This window comes from Myxocyprinus asiaticus, chromosome 22, assembly GCF_019703515.2.
Source record: "Myxocyprinus asiaticus isolate MX2 ecotype Aquarium Trade chromosome 22, UBuf_Myxa_2, whole genome shotgun sequence".
In the NCBI taxonomy this organism is placed as follows: domain Eukaryota; kingdom Metazoa; phylum Chordata; class Actinopteri; order Cypriniformes; family Catostomidae; genus Myxocyprinus; species Myxocyprinus asiaticus.
The window spans coordinates 27,222,046-27,237,901 of NC_059365.1; the positions used below are offsets into that span (position 1 = coordinate 27,222,046).

Here is a 15,856-nt window from a genome sequence, read left to right on the forward strand (position 1 = left end):
TTAAAACTTGTGTATTATTTGAGCTGTAAAGTTGTTTAAATTGTCATTTTTACAGTCATTTTAGGTTTGTTGACATCGTCATGGCAACAAAGATGTAAAATTGGCCATAACTTTACACAGAAAAGGTTAGTAAGTGATCTTATCGAACTAAAATCATGTTAACACACATATTGTTTATGTCTTGTGGCTATACTTTTGAAACAGTGAGTATTTTAATGTTTACAGATTGGCCCCATTCACTTCCATTGTAAGTGCCTCACTGGAACCCAGATTTTTGCTTTTTTTAAAGAAAAGGAGGGGCAAATCAACATTATTATTATTATTATTTTATTTTTATTTTTTTGTGGTAATCAACATTATGCCACAAATGCTGTCTATTGAGCTTAATTTGTAATGAACACGGAATATTCCTTTCAGCACATTTAACCTCCCAATTCTCATTAGTCTCATTACTCATTAAAATTAGCAAAAAAACAGCTGAAACATCCACACCAAACACTGAAAAGCTATACAGTACATCCACGTTGTTTTGGAGCGTAGGCTCAAAATCAAATACAAGGAATGAAAAAGCTTGCACACAATGTCCATAGAGACAATCTTCCCGGATATTTATTAAGAGGCCAAAAAAGTGCCAAAGTGCTCAGTGCAAGAATAAAAGTTTTCGATTTACATCGTCATCAGTGTCCCATTTTACAATGTAAATTGAAAACATTTTGTTCTTGCAACGAGCACTTTTGCAGTTTTTTTTTCTTCACTTTTTTGGCCTCTTAATAAATGTCCTGGATGATTGTCTCTATGGACATTGTGTGCGAGCCTTTTCTTTTCTTGTATTTACTTTCAGTGTTTCTCATTACCGTAACACTGTAACGTGTTTTTTTTTAAAATTGTATTACAGTACATAAATAGTCCAATGATTTTAACATTACATTTAGCAACAATGAAAGGCAATACCAAAGGAGTACTACTATGATGTAAAAATACAATACAATTAAAAAATACATACACATTTTTTCACATGCCGGTAATGAGAATATCATAATGACCATTTTGTCCCCGCATTGTGGTGATGAGAATTGGAGAGTAGCTACAGTTTGCATAATTATCATGCAAATGTAACAATGATCCCAATGTTAAAAAAAATCTGGCTTCATTTCTATATGCAAAATGTCATTTCTTATTTGTTTCTTTGACAAATTCTTGTACAAAAGGAACAGGATACTTTCTTGACAGTTTTTGTGAGAATCGCCCACATAAATGAGGTGAAAGTAAAATAGGAAATAGACAGAAAGAACAAATGAAATTCATAGAATCTATTCTATGAATGTGTAAGTCTGTCTGCGTAGTGAGATAGGACTGAAGAAGGAGGAGAGTGCAGCTTATTACCAGTGCACGCGGCTCCGGAGCCTTGTCACCTGTGGGAACGAGCCGGCTTTAGGACCCAGTGTGCGCGATTTTCCTCTCCAGCTGCTGCGGCGATGAGGGAAGATCGCGGGGAGAAACCCAAAATTCACACAGCAGTGTTAAATCCTCCGCTAAATCATACTCTCGGACATTACCTGAAACAACAGGCACGGACACCTCCCCCTGTCTCTTGATGAATTGGCTACCTCAAGTTCAGAGGCATAGGAGAGCAGTTTGGGGGCGTTAAGGTAAGGCGGCGCGATTCCATGCGATTAATAACAAAGGCGCTGTACTGGCGAGCGAGGGGGCATTAAAGGGGGGGCATTGCACAACGCAATGGAGGGCGACAGTCAACTCTCTAAACTTTGTACTTGCACATGAGAGCGTCCAAGTCGTGACGAGAAGCGTAACCATCTAAAACGGTGGATGTATTAATATAGTCTTCTAAAGAAAGGGTGCGGGGAGGTTTTAAAATGCGTGTTTAATGTTGTGTCACAAGCTGACCTCACGCGATCAGAAGAGCCAATGTCATTATGTGCGTTACGGCCTACGAAAGTGACGAGCCAGTGTGCGCATCGCTCAAATACGTTAAACGGCCTAATTCAGGATGCAATAAGTTCGGATATTTTACATCACCTCAACCTGCCCACTTCACGTGCTCCTCTCCCACCCTTGCGACATTACTACCTCAGTCATGCAGCGGAGCACCGGCCAGACCCCACTGCCGACTAGTTGCACGGCCTTTCTGTTGTCATTTCCCGTGCCAGTTCTTTTTAATCGTGTTTTGAAACTTAAGTTGTAAATGTTGCTCAAGCGATGACGCTCATTCCCCGTGTGTTCGCACTCGCAGTCACCTCGCAGGCCCGTTTAAAGCAGCTAATGGTGGCTGGAATTTGAGACTGTGACCAAGTCAAACTTTTCATATTCCTAAAGTGAGAATCTCAAGGCCTTTCCGTACAGTTAACAGGCTATGTGTGAGCTTCCATGTTCTGGTTTGTTAGCTTTTGGCCCCCGAACAACAAGCGGTGTCTTCAAGCCTAATGAGAGCTCCACCGTTAGTTTGTAGAGACTTTCTCGTCGGTAACGGGGAGAAGCCCGCTCACTTCCATCTCTCGTGCATATGCAGTAGCATACTAGTGGTCTATAGGTAAACGCATGCACGTGTAGAGGGGCATGTCTGGTGCGTTCGTCCCATTTTTAGAAAAATATTGCGATCTCTGAAATATTTCAGGGTTTTCTAGGCTACTGCAATGGTTTTGTCCTCATTTCAATGACATTGCATGAACGCCTTAGTGAAATATAGCTATTACAGTTGCCTACAGTTACAATGTATACCCTATTACTTACGGGATCACCGGTGCTCAAGAGGACGTGACGCTCTCATCGCAGCCTACTGGGTCAGTTTGCATTAATGCATTTATGACAAAAATAGGTCATCGGCTCAAATAATGTTAAAATTCACATCTGTTTACATAGACTGTTTTGCAGGAGGGAGAAACATATACAGTGTTGCATATTATCCGACGACCCGTCGCTGTAGGCTACTCAATTTCTGATTGTATGGGAATGAGAGCCTATTTCAAGCGTAATAATTCTTTATTATGAAAAGTATAAAAACATTGCATTATTGGACAGGACTGCAAAGGATTATATACTGTAGGCTATAACTATACATACATAATCATCGAATCATCATGTGCACGGCCTGTCAAATCTCCGATGCCAAATGCATTCAAGGTAACTTTACGAGACAATGTGTATATATATATATATATATATATATAAAATCTGCTGCTCAGGAAGGCTCGATCTTAAAGGAAAGGCTTGGAATGACACTGTTTTGGCCATGATGATCTAATCACAATGCACTGGTTGCTATATGATGCATCTTATGCTTGGACCTATACTTAAAACCTGTGGGAAGCAGCAATGTGAGGACTTAATGAGAAGGCAGTAGTCCATATGGTCATTGTAATTTACGCTTTGATGTGACATACGATAAGGCTGCAACAAACAAAAGTCTGACCACAAAAATTGAAGGTCATGTTGTGTGTCAGTTTCATCATCTGCTGGCAATGCGCAAAGAAATGTGTTAACGTATTTGAAAGTATTGGAAAGGTGATGGTATTGTTTTGTATGTTGTGGGAGCTCTTACTGTTAAATATTGCATTACTCGCTCAGCAGCTTTATGTTGTTAGCACTACAATTTTTAAAGGAATTGCAATGCAATATTGTGCCTCGTCTGTTCTAACTCAGGTTCACCTGAAAGAAACGGTTGTGAGAATATCATAATGTTGAATAAAGCTTAAAAAATATTGTTAGGATGTATAATATACAGTGTTTGGCCTACGTGTAATCACATTACATTCACATTCACATCACATTATTAGGGTATAGCTAATAATGCACAATGTCTGAGACTGAAAGTATATGGGTCGCTTGTTAAACTCTGAGATCAAAGAAGCCAGTGAATGACTACTGAACAGCTGATGGATCTGATGTAGCTATCATCATGACCATTGTCTTGTCTTGATACAAGGAAGATAACCCAAGATTATTTGTGCCTTGCCGCTGAAAATGCGCCTGATTATTTCTAGATAAGCATGACAGGCAGAGAAAATTCTCTTAAGAAGATAGTTCACCCAAAGAAAATGTAAATTCTCTCATCATTTACTCGCCCTCATGCCATCTCAGATGTGTATGACTTTCTTTCTTTCTATGACTTGCTGAACACAAATGAAGATTTTTAGAAGAATATCTCAGCTCTGTAGGTCTTCACAAAGCAAGTCCACGGTGACCAAAAATTTGAAGCTCCAAAAGGACATAAAGGCAGTATAAAAGTAACCCATACGACTCCAGTGGTTAAATATATATATTCAGAAGTGTTATAATTAGTGTGGGTGAGAAACAGATCAATATTTATGTTAGTTTTTTACCATAAATTCTCCTTCCTGCCCAGTATGTGGCGATATGCACGAAGAATGCAAATTGCCACAAACAAAAGTAGAAGAAAGTGAAAGTGGAGATTTATAGTAAAAAGACCCACACTAATCATATCACTTCTTAAGACATGGATTTAACCATTGGAGTCATTTGGACTACTTTTATGCTGCCTTTATGTCCTTTTGGAGCTTCAAATTTTTGGTCACCATTGACTTGCATTGTGAAGACCAACAGTACAGAGCTGAAATATTCTTCTAAAAATCTTCATTTGTGTTCAGCAGAAGAAAGAAATTCATACACGTCTGGGATGGCATGAGGGTGAGTAACTGATGAGAGAATTTTCATTTTGGGGTGAACTATCCCATTAAATTGACCTTATTTCAAATATGAGGAGAGTTTAGATCCACAGGAGAATTATATTATTTTACCATTATTTAGCACTTTTCCGTGTTAACCATCTCCTTACAGAGTCAGTGTTTTTAGTTAAAGGGAAAAGAGATGCTATTCTTTCCAAACACTTTTTCACTAAACAGGCCATTTAAAAAAATAATTATTAGAAATAAACATTGTTTTTAATGTCAAAATAGATGTCCACAAAAAGCCAGGCCATGATGATGTTATGGCTAGCCAAGGTGGTTCTGAATCTTTTATTAGCCTATATATATAGATCTGATGTGAACATTTAGTTTAGAATGCTTTAATACAAAACTTTTCACTATGTGTTCTTATAATAGGCAGCATGATTATAAGTTCAGCTACTCAATGAATTCACCCATGCAATAATTTTTGCTTAAGAGTAACAGTCCACATCTGTTTTAAATGGAAAGTGATTCATATCTTACAACTGTTGATGATGGTGATGACACCTGTGCTTATGGCATAAAACTAGAAAGAGTGGGTTACTGAGAGAGAAAGCAAGAAGGTTGACTGGAAATTGACCTAAAAAAAAGACTTTTTTGAGCACATGGCTATATAATGGTGTTTTATGTTAACTTATTTATCAAAGATTTAATTGTAGGATGCTACAGGTTTCAGCTGTTTCAAGTGAAAGCTCATACAGTAGCCTTGTTAAACTCAAACGTGCTTCATTCTCTAACTATAGGCTACAAGAGAGAAAACAATATGTATTGTTTATCACGAACGTATAAATACATATAGAACTGCCCATCAATTTACGTATTTATGATCTCATGTTTGTCCATGATCTATTCCTGAGTGCAACTCAGTCGGTGGGATTCGTTGTTGACCTGTAATGGACATCAATAGGACCTCGAATAGTTCTCATCGCACCCAGCAGGGTCTCGACTGTCGTTTTATTAATTCCGCTGCAATGTTTGTCTACCAGCACAGATTCTAACTCTTTCTGTGCCTGTCTGCCCGTAGTTCACGTGTGTGGATTTGAAAGCGCGATTGTAAGAATATGCACTTGCTGTGCATTGAACCTCGCGCGTTGCGTCCGAGATATGCAAAGGTTTAATTGAGAGAGGGTGTATTTTCACTTTGTTACTCGGGTAGGGTTTTTTTCAGTTCAGCGCACCGTTGCGATCCCCTTTCCCCTTGAGCGGCTGGATTCTCGCGGTGCACATTGGGAGTTGGAGTCCTCGCTCCTCCCTTCTCAGGGCTGACGCGGTCAGGGCGTGGATGTCGAAACACTACAACTCCCACACGAGCGCGACTCCATCTGCTCCTCTCTCTCTCTCTCTCTCTCTCTCTCTCTCTCTCTCTCTCTCTCTCTCTATCTCTCTCTATGTGTGTATCTCTCCCACCAGACCAGAGACAGAGAGATACGAACCCCCCCTCCGGACTTTCAGAACCGAAAATCGTCGAGATTAGTGAACTGCGACTGACAAGAACGGAAGACCGGATTAACGCCTTTATCTTGATGCGCAAACATCTTCTAAATGTCGCTCAAACGGGTTGGTGCACGTTGGTACAATTTGTCATGGTTATTTGGCTCGCTAATTATATTTTGGAATTATTCAGTGTTGAATAGACGAACGAGTCGGTTCTGGGGCTGTGTCATGTCATAACAGTGTGATTGTTAGTGCTGGTCCGAAACGGGCCGATGCCAGAACGTCTCGGACACATTAAGTGTCGTACGCTGGCGGACGGCTGCTCATAACATTTCCAAGCGGAGTAAAATGCAAACCGATAGTTGCTAAGAGGGGGGACGGGAGCTCCTTCAGTTCAGCACACCTTGCTCCGTACGAAATAACGCGCTCTCTTCGTGCCATGCAGCAGAAGTCACGATAATAATAAGGAAGGTAGGCAAAACTCGGCGACCCGATTTAGTATTCAAACGCTCCGCGAGGGGAACGTACAGAGACAACCAAAGTACGTACGGTGTTTCCTCGTGAAGGAGATAACATCCCCCCGAAATGTGCGCGTGACATTTCTCTCCCCGTCTCGAGCTCTAATTCAGCAAAGACGTCGTCATAGCTCGGCTCGCGCTCAGTGGAGACAATAAATGGTCACTTTAGTTTGAGCTGTGAATGATGTTAGCCGGTACGAACATGTCGGTTAGTTTGGCTACATTGTAGCCACACGGAGTATCAACCACGGAGCCTCTCGGTTGTTCCTGCGAAGGAAATTTCTGTTTCGGCTAACGCCTACGTTTTCTCAGAGCGCCTACGTTTGTGTTGTTTATCTGTTTGGACATCGCGTTATTATGAGACGGATTTATCATGGGCGTTTCGTATCACCTGAGACTCGCTTGTATTGTGTGATACGTTTTTTTTATTTTTTTTTTTTTTTTTTAGTATGCGCGAGTGGATTGGTCAGAGTTTGAGCAATACAATCTTTTTGTCTGTTTTAGGGCGATGCTTTCCTCATATGTAATAGCTTAGTGTGCATACGTGAACACTGGCTGGTCATCGACTGCTTTATGCTGGCAGTTCCGCATCATCTACGGTAGACTTGTCTCCTTTGTGCATATCTGAGCTCCCGACAGACTGACCGGGAGACCGCGAGTGTGCTCAGCTTATGTCCACCTCTCCGTTTATCATTGCTCCTTTGCGCTGATAACCCCCCAATTAAAAGTGTTTACCCGTCATACATCTCGTGATCAAGAATTTCTGAACGAAAATGACCTGTTCTGTCTTCAGCTGCAGAATAACAGGATCGAATCACACAGTAACACCTGGCTCGTAAACTTTCCAGTGGTCAGTTTTTTTAAGGCCTATATGCGAGATCGGGCTCGGTTACGCCTGAGATCTGTCAGGCAGGTACTTTAACGGTTCCGACGGCAGAAGGATAAGCAGTTTCCCTCCGCATCATATTTTAAGACAGCTGTCACCTGTATCGACAATGTGCTGCTGCTTCGCTCACCTGCATTCCGATGTGAATAAAAGAGGCGTTAACGACGTTTAAATGGAGTGAAAATGGGATTTCTGTGACTACAGATTTGATCGGGATGAACATGTATGCCGTTGGCCTTTTCGAAAGTCATTGCAGGCCTTTTAACAACGTTTTTATCAATATGAGATTATTAATGTAATTATTTTGTGCGTTTTTTTTAAATATATATATATATATATATATATTTACCTTATTCACAGTAGTGCCATATTTCATTTGCACAAACTAACACATTTTCTCAAGTTTTTGTAAATGCTCTTGGGGTTCAAAGTATTTTTCTTTGTTTATAATTAATTTGACACATGTCTGGTACAAATATGTGATCTGGTTTCATGAATACAGCATATGCTTTTTTCATTAACTGGCTGGGAAGAAGTGGTGAAATGTTACAATGTGCCCCATAGGTAACAGGTGAGGGGCACATTATAACATGACTATATGACAGCTTAAAATACCCCTCTAACATCTGTATCTGATCTAAGTAATACTCATAAAAGATAAACAATTATGTCAAGAAAACCTAGTTATTAACATTGCCATATAAAATATGGCTTAAAGGAAGATTCCGGGTTCAATACAAGTTAAGCTCAATCGACAGCATTTGTTGCATAATTTGGATAAAAAAAAAGAAGAAAAAGATTTTGACTCATCCCTCCTTTTCTTTAAAAAAGCAAAAATCTGGGTTACAGTGAGGCACTTACAGTGGAAGTGAACGGGGACCTATCTATAAACATTAAAATACTGTTACAAAAGTAAAGCCACAAGATGTAAACAAAGCTTACTTTTCTGTGTAAAGTTATGCACAATTTTACAACTTGCCATGATGACAATGTCGTAAACCCTATAACGTCCGTAAAAATGATGATTTACACAAATTTACAGCTCAAATAATACATGAGTTTTAACAGAAGAATTAATGTAAGTGCTTTTATAAAATTATAAGCTTCACATTTCTGCCTTTAAACCCTCCAAAAATTGGCCCCATTCACTTTCATTGTAAGTGCCTCAATGTAACCTCAGTTTTTGCTTATTTTAAAGAAAAAGAGAGACAAGTTAAAATGAATTTTTGTGGTAATCAATATTATGCAACAAAAGCTGCTGCTTAACTTGTATTGAACCCGAAATATTCCTTTAATTTTGCCACTTAACAGTGAACACACAACAAAGCCACAAAAGAGGCCAAAATGAAACAAGCAAATAGATGAAGACACAACACACACACATAAAGGGGAATTATGTGAATTACATAGTTAACTGCATGGAATCGCATATAGTTTGTTCTTATAGAGGCCTGCGTAACTGAGATTTAAACCCGGCTAGTCACTTCTGTTGGTTAACTAAGCATTAAACGACTATGCAAGATGCTAATTTACAGATTGGAGATTAAAATGATACCAAGTTTGCTTTGTTTTAAATAAGCACTAAAAACAGAGATGAAAGTTAACTTTCATGTGGAATTTTACTTTTGCTACTCTTAAATTTTGGCGATATATTCCAAGGCTTTTTGAATTTTGCCACAATTTTTTCTCTACGCAGTATTGATATGGCATAAGGTTAAACAAATGAAGTTTCGTCATACCAGTTTTTGTAGAAACCCTTAAACCATGTTTGTTACAACTAGCTCCACATTAGTTTGTGCCCCGGTCTCCCCTATTGTTGATAGTTTAGCTGATAAAACATAAAAAAATTAATTTGCACAAAACATTTCAGAAAACACAAGTTGTAAAAATGTAGATGTGGTCTAGGACCTTTATAAAGTTTCAGACAGACAGCGCATGTCATTGAAGAAACTGTGCCTTACATCCTTGTTTTCATTCCCTTCAAAAATTAAATATGGCGCTGCTCTGAATAAGGTCTATGGGATGATTTCATTTTGAATGCAACAACTTTAACTCAAATGTATAATGTATGTTTGAGTTCAGAATGTTTTGTTTGGATTTTATATTGATTTGATCAGTTGGACTCTGACAGGACTTTATTTTCTCCAAGGAATGAGATTAAATCACAGCTTGACCACCTCATTAAAAGTAAAACATTTTAGTGATGCATACTCTGTGACTGTGGACATGAGATGTTTTTCTCTCTTTTTATGTCTGTAAAAAGTGAAGCTTCTGTGTTAGAGTTAGTTCAGGGCACATTAATGGTTGTTCTGTTCTTTCTTTCTGCACTGTGACTGTTTTTTTGATGTACTGCCTTTGTTTGTCCCACTGAGGTAATGAGGCTGTAAAACTAGCATCAACTTTTGCATGGCCCTAGATCCTGTATTCTCAGCCATGGCTCTTGTGGCCTGCCATCTACATGCCCTCTACCACTCCCCTCTACAGCACTGTACTGTATGAGGGATTGGGATCTGATCAGGATTGGGTGCTCTGCTGCCTTAAAGAATGGCATAATACAGTATGCAGACTTAGACCACCCCATCATCACATGCAATGTGGGTTAAGATGATGTTGGTGCAGTAAGAACTGTCTCTACAGCTGTGGGAGCTGGGGTGTTTGATCGCCTCATAGTTGTTGACCTGAGTTTTCAGTGTTGAGATGTTCAACTATAATAACTCCCTCTCATACTCAAAATTGATTTGTTAGTGAGTCACAGGTCAAACTCCGCTTGTTCACAAAATTTCAACAGTCTTAAGGCAGATGATGACAGCACGCGCTTGCAAGCATGCAGTATAATGTAAATCACTGAGCAGGAGATGATGGTATTCTTTTTAAAATAAATAGTTATTTACATGGTTACACTATCAGTATCATCTCTATTCCTTCTCAAATTTTGGTGTGAAGGAAATTGTGACATCTTGACTAAGAAAACCTCTGTTACTCACAGGAAGATTCCAGCCGGTATCATATCACTGACTGTAATGAGATGTATTGTGGCCTCATGGTTTTTGTTAATTTTGTCAGATTACATGGAAATAGACACATGAAACATGGAAATATTCTCATCTATCTATTCAGTCTAATTCATTTTCCTTTTCTTTTTTACATTTTAGAATTCTTTATGTGTTCAGTTGAATCATTTTGAGTGGTTTGATTTTTTTCTGCCAAATGTGAAGGAATTTGTATGTATGTAGTTCTGTAATAGAGATTATCAGTTGATGTTTGTTTGTCTTGTAAGAATGTCAGGTAAATTTAACCTATAACCAACTAAACAGCTTTTCTTAGAAATTTAATAAAAGTGTTAATAAGATTTAAGATGCCTCTTAATAATGTACAATACTAGACTGCAAATCTATATCTTTCAGTTCATTTAATTAATGAGATCTTAATTGATGAGATTAAGGTATATCAAAGAACGATTTATTTAGAGTGAAAAATCAATAGCATGGTTCAGCTGTTTTGATTTCTGTTCAATGAAGCAGACAGAATTGTCTTGATTTTTGTAGCGTATTATAAAACATCATTTGAATCTTATGGCAGATTTACTAATCAATTAATTATTCGTTCCTCATTTTTTTAATCATTTGTTTCTTTTAGGTTGTTTAATACTCTCTAGGGTAATGTTTTTAAAGTATAGTGGTTTTTTAAATGCTTTAAATTTAAACTTTCTCTTAGAAGATATTCTAAAATGCCCAATTTGTGCAGTTTTGTGACGCTGAAAATGATTCCAGTATCTCTTTCTGCTACAGCACTACACAGTACTCAAGAGGAAAATCCCTTAAAAAGTCACTTGTCCACACACACTGAGTAATGCGTTGAGGAAACGCCTATGCAGGTAATGTATATTTTATTGTTCTAGCTGCTCCTCTGACTCTTTCATGATTATCTTTTTCTTTCCCCCTAAGTCAAAGTTACTTTGCTCTTTCTCTGCACAGGTGGATCCCTCACCAATGAATGTAGGGGATGGAGGGACGGTAAGCAGAGAGAGCAGTGCCCCTACCCAGGTGTCTGAGAGCATGGTGGGGAATCCACAGCAGACACTGCCTCATGAACTCCGAGGTGATGTACCTCAAAGTCAGCAAAACAAGCCGAGGACAACCACAGACTGCAAAACGCCCAACGTCTGCTCAGAGACCAGCAATTCAAACCATTGTCCCCAAGTTCCCCCTGCCCAACCTCATAACAATGATCCTGTGTTCAACAATGATTCTGTGAGCACGCTGATGCCTGACAGGACTGAGTTTTCCAAAGGCAAGGTTGATGGTGCTGGCATCAACTCCTCTCACCAGTGGCCTTGCGGTAAAATGGTCAGCACAAAAGACCCCGTGAGCTCTATTCATAGTGGTATAAACCTAAACAAGAAGACTAACACACTAGCACCTACCCAGCCTGTGATAAGCGTTCCTTTAGGGTTTCAGTGTTCCACGCTGTTCAAACCAAGCCAGCCTGTTGCTTTCCTTCCCTCCTCCAACTTTTCTTCTCCTCTCTGTAAGATCACCTTGCCTCCAGGGTTAGGTCAAATTGCAGCACTGAGAGAAGCCACAGCTAGCCAGTTTCAAAAGGACTGTCCAGCGCAAAGCCCTTGTTCAAGTACGGCACCCATGCTCAAAACATACCCATACCACTTTACTGTGGGGAGGGGGCCTGGTGCTGAGAAGAAGCCTCCATATTCAGCATCTAAAGTCAGGTGTGACTCTTTGTCCAATAGTAAGGGCTTTCAAGGTGGAGCTGAGCATAAAGCCACAATGTCCTCCACAGCTCTAGCCCTTCCAGTACAACAGGCCACTCAAGGCTCAGCTCCACCAACCCATTACACTATCTCTCCCACTGCTGCCATCTGCTGCAGCCCGGCTCTGGCTAATATCACCACTCAAAGCAGGCTGTTTAGCCTGGCAGAAAAAGGTTCAACATACCAAGGTGCTGAAAAGACCTCATTGGCGTATTTGAAACCAAAAACTCTGTCTACTCCTGAGGAGCACAATATTTCCTGCCCCACTGAGTCAAGGGATGTGCCCCTTGATCTGTCTGCAAAGTCCAAACGACAAAAAAGTTTTAAAGATGCTCAAAACAACCCCTCAGTGGCCATGGAGCATCGTTCTGCTGAGACTCATCAGAAAAATGTCACTAGTTCAAAAAAAGTCCATTCTGCTTCTTTTAGCTCAGCCGGTACATACGGCCATCATCCAGACACCCAGAGAAATGGTGCAAATAAAAAATCATTTTCAAAACTAACAAATCACCATGCTTTGGAACCCACTGCATCCTGGGCCAAAGGTTCATCTCCTGGCTCCTTAAACAACCTGCCTGGTACATATGTAGGAGTTGCAAGTCCGATTCTAGCATCTACCTTACGTAGCAAAGATGGAAAAAGTGCAGCTTTTGTTGAAGATATTCAGACATTTGCTAAACAGGAAACCATCTCGATAATTGACCAAGGAGAACAGCCAATTTGTAGAGATAGGAAAGCACCCTTTTTTGTTAAAGGTGCCCAGCATAATAAAGCTGGTAAGCTCGCAACAGGTACCTGCTCACCTGGAGCACAAGGATTTGTACCCACCCCATTGGCTGCTACAGCAAATTCATATCCCCACCGGAAGTCTAGTGGTGGAAAAAGAGGTGCCCTGTTCACACATCCGGTTAAATCATTGTGGCAACCGCCTTCGCCTTGTGTTCTTTCCCAAGGAGCAACGCTACAGAAGAGGCCAAGTCAGATTCAAACCCCAAAGACTAAGGGCACTCTCAGTTGTGAGAGAGCCCTGTTCCATAACTCCCAGTTAAGCCCAACTAAAGTAGAAGACGAAAAGTGGGAGAAAGCCAAATCCCCCCTATCCAACCTGGAGTCAATAGTGAAGCAAAAAACCCTTGAGACCACTGCACTTACTGGTGAGAACTACTGTAATCTGTCTGCTGTGGGATCCAAGAGGCCTGAGGTGGCCAGCCTACAGAATAGGTGTCAGGACTTCACGTTGCAGCAGACTCTTTCCTCTGGCTCTACTTCATTCAGAGCCATAGAAGGACAGGTCATCAAGTCAGACAGAAACTCTCCACACACAGAAGCCACAGCAACTCTATGTAGACAGGAGGTCACAACTGTTCCTGTGTCCAAGGAAAAGGGACGAGAGAAACAGGTGAAACAGACTGAAAATCTGGCATCTGATGGCTGTCAAAAAATAAAATCCAGTACTCCAAGTAAAAAGAGTACTTTCAGTGTAGGAGAATGGAAGGAGAGGAAATTGGCTCAACAGTTAAACGATGAAACGGCAAAAGAGGAGAAGGCATCAGAGAGAATACATTCTTCTCATGTTAAGGTAGAGGGGGTAGTCTTATCCCTCCTTCAGAGCCAGACTGTAGAGGCAGCAGAGGGGGAGAGAAAATTGAATGGAGCCAAAGAAGAGATAACTTCCAAAGGAAAAGCAAAAGCCACCAAGCCGAAAAAAGTAAGAAAACCACCCAAGGAGGAGACACCGCCTGATATGGAGAAAACACCTCCTAATATTCAAAAGAAGACTATGACAAAAACTAAGAAGCAAAAAGATATAGAGAGTCCATCCATCCAGCAGGGCTCCTCCCATAAAAAGGTAAGCAGCATTTTTCTCTGGGCATTAATTTGGCAGTTCATTTTTGTTATTATAGTGTCTGTAATATATCAACATAAATTGCTTGAGTCATGAAAACCGATTACATTAATAGTTTTTTTTTATGCAGTCTTGTAATGGGCTGTAGACATAGTGGTTTAAATTAATGATTAATTAATTACCATGGGTAATGCCTATTTGAATAATCCAGTGAAAAGAGCACAACAGTGACCGTCCACTTTTTCATCGGTCTGGGTTCTGGAAGTATTTTCCCCATTCATTTCTTCCATAGACTTTTAATAAAATCCTTCATAAAAGAGTTGTGAGCCATGAACCAAACCAACCAGCTCCGAGGTGAATCACAACATTACAAACTTTGTTTTGAGGCAAAAAAGTATTTTAAAATCAGACATAAAGACAAATTTACAAGGCTGTGTACTTAACGTCTTTACTGAGGGCACGGACTACAATCCCATGAAGAATTGTGATTGATGTCATTGAATAAAAAACGATGGGAATATAGAAAACTATTGATTTTAGGTTGTTGATTATAAGTATAGAAACAATATATTTTAAGTTTATTGCAAAATAATCCTGATATGTACAAATATATAAGTAGTTTAAAGGTGAAGGGATACCGACTCGATTATGTCATTCACAGTGCCTCATGGGAGTACGCGGTCGCTCTGAGACACGTTTCACAGGTTTCATTGGCCACAGTTTTCTGATTGGTGGATCTTTCTTTGCTGTACCATGGGTAATGTAGTTGTTTACCATGAATTCCACTATCAAACATGATTTTTAAACAATGAAGCTGAAATAATGCAGACGGATGGCTTCAACGGAAGCATATACCATCAATGAACAACCTCGTAGCTTATGGTAGGTCTGTCTTTAAAGGTTCATAAGTTATCGTTAAAAAGCAATTAGTCTAGGGAGGCACGTGACGCCATGCGAGGGTCGGACGTGTGAACGGCGAGCTCTGCACACTTTGCTAGTTTTTAATACTTTTGTGTCATAAACCGGTGAGATTCGATACACCCTGTTCCATAACTGTTCTATGAAGACAATATGTCAAAGAGTTGGTTACAAGAATGGGGGACGTCGAGAAACTGATTGATTATCTGGAGTCATCGGAGAGGGAATTAGCTGCTAACCTGCTAGTGTCCAAGATAGATTTGGAACGCATTTGGGAAAAGCTGGAAGACCTTGAAAATCGTAATCGGTGAAACAACGTCCAAATTGTTGGAATTCCTGAGAACGAAGAAGGCCGAGATATGGTTAAATTCCTACATGAATTCCCGAGTCTGCTCGACTTAACAGGCCATAAGCTGGAAATCAAGTGAGCTCACAGGGTTCTGGCGCAGAGATCCGCTGAGACAGGCCCCGATCAATTCTGGCCAAACTTCTGAGATCATCCGATAAAATATATCATGTTACGCAAGGCAAGGAGTAAAGGAAGGCTTTCTTGGAAGAACCACAACATTTTCTTGTTCCCAGACTTTGCGAATTCGACGAGAGAAACGTGATCGATTCAAGGAATGCAAGAAACTCTTACATCGACGGAAGGTCGCTTTTGCACTGATGTTCCCGGCCAAATTGAGAATTGATACTAAGGATGGCCGCAAAATATTTACATGCCCACAGCAAGCATTGTCCTTCATAAAGTCAATGGAATGAGTAAGCTATTGTGTGTTCTCA

General features: G+C 40.1%; 1 protein-coding gene across 4 annotated transcripts in view; it reads left to right on the forward strand.

The window, feature by feature from the left end:
* Positions 1–1,500: 1,500 nt before the first annotated feature.
* The window catches only part of LOC127412590 (BCL-6 corepressor-like protein 1), a 46,490-nt gene continuing 32,134 nt past the window's right edge, over positions 1,501–15,856 (forward strand). For 3 of the 4 annotated variants that reach the window (XM_051649062.1, XM_051649065.1, XM_051649064.1), the window contains exons 1-3: positions 1,501–1,649; positions 11,330–11,415; positions 11,516–14,158. In XM_051649062.1, coding sequence (XP_051505022.1) covers positions 11,410–11,415; positions 11,516–14,158 — 2,649 coding nt within the window. In that variant the 5' untranslated portion in view covers positions 1,501–1,649; positions 11,330–11,409. Of the gene's footprint in view, positions 1,650–6,185; positions 6,261–11,329; positions 11,416–11,515; positions 14,159–15,856 lie in introns of those variants that run through there. The other variant, XM_051649063.1, reaches the window with a different exon arrangement.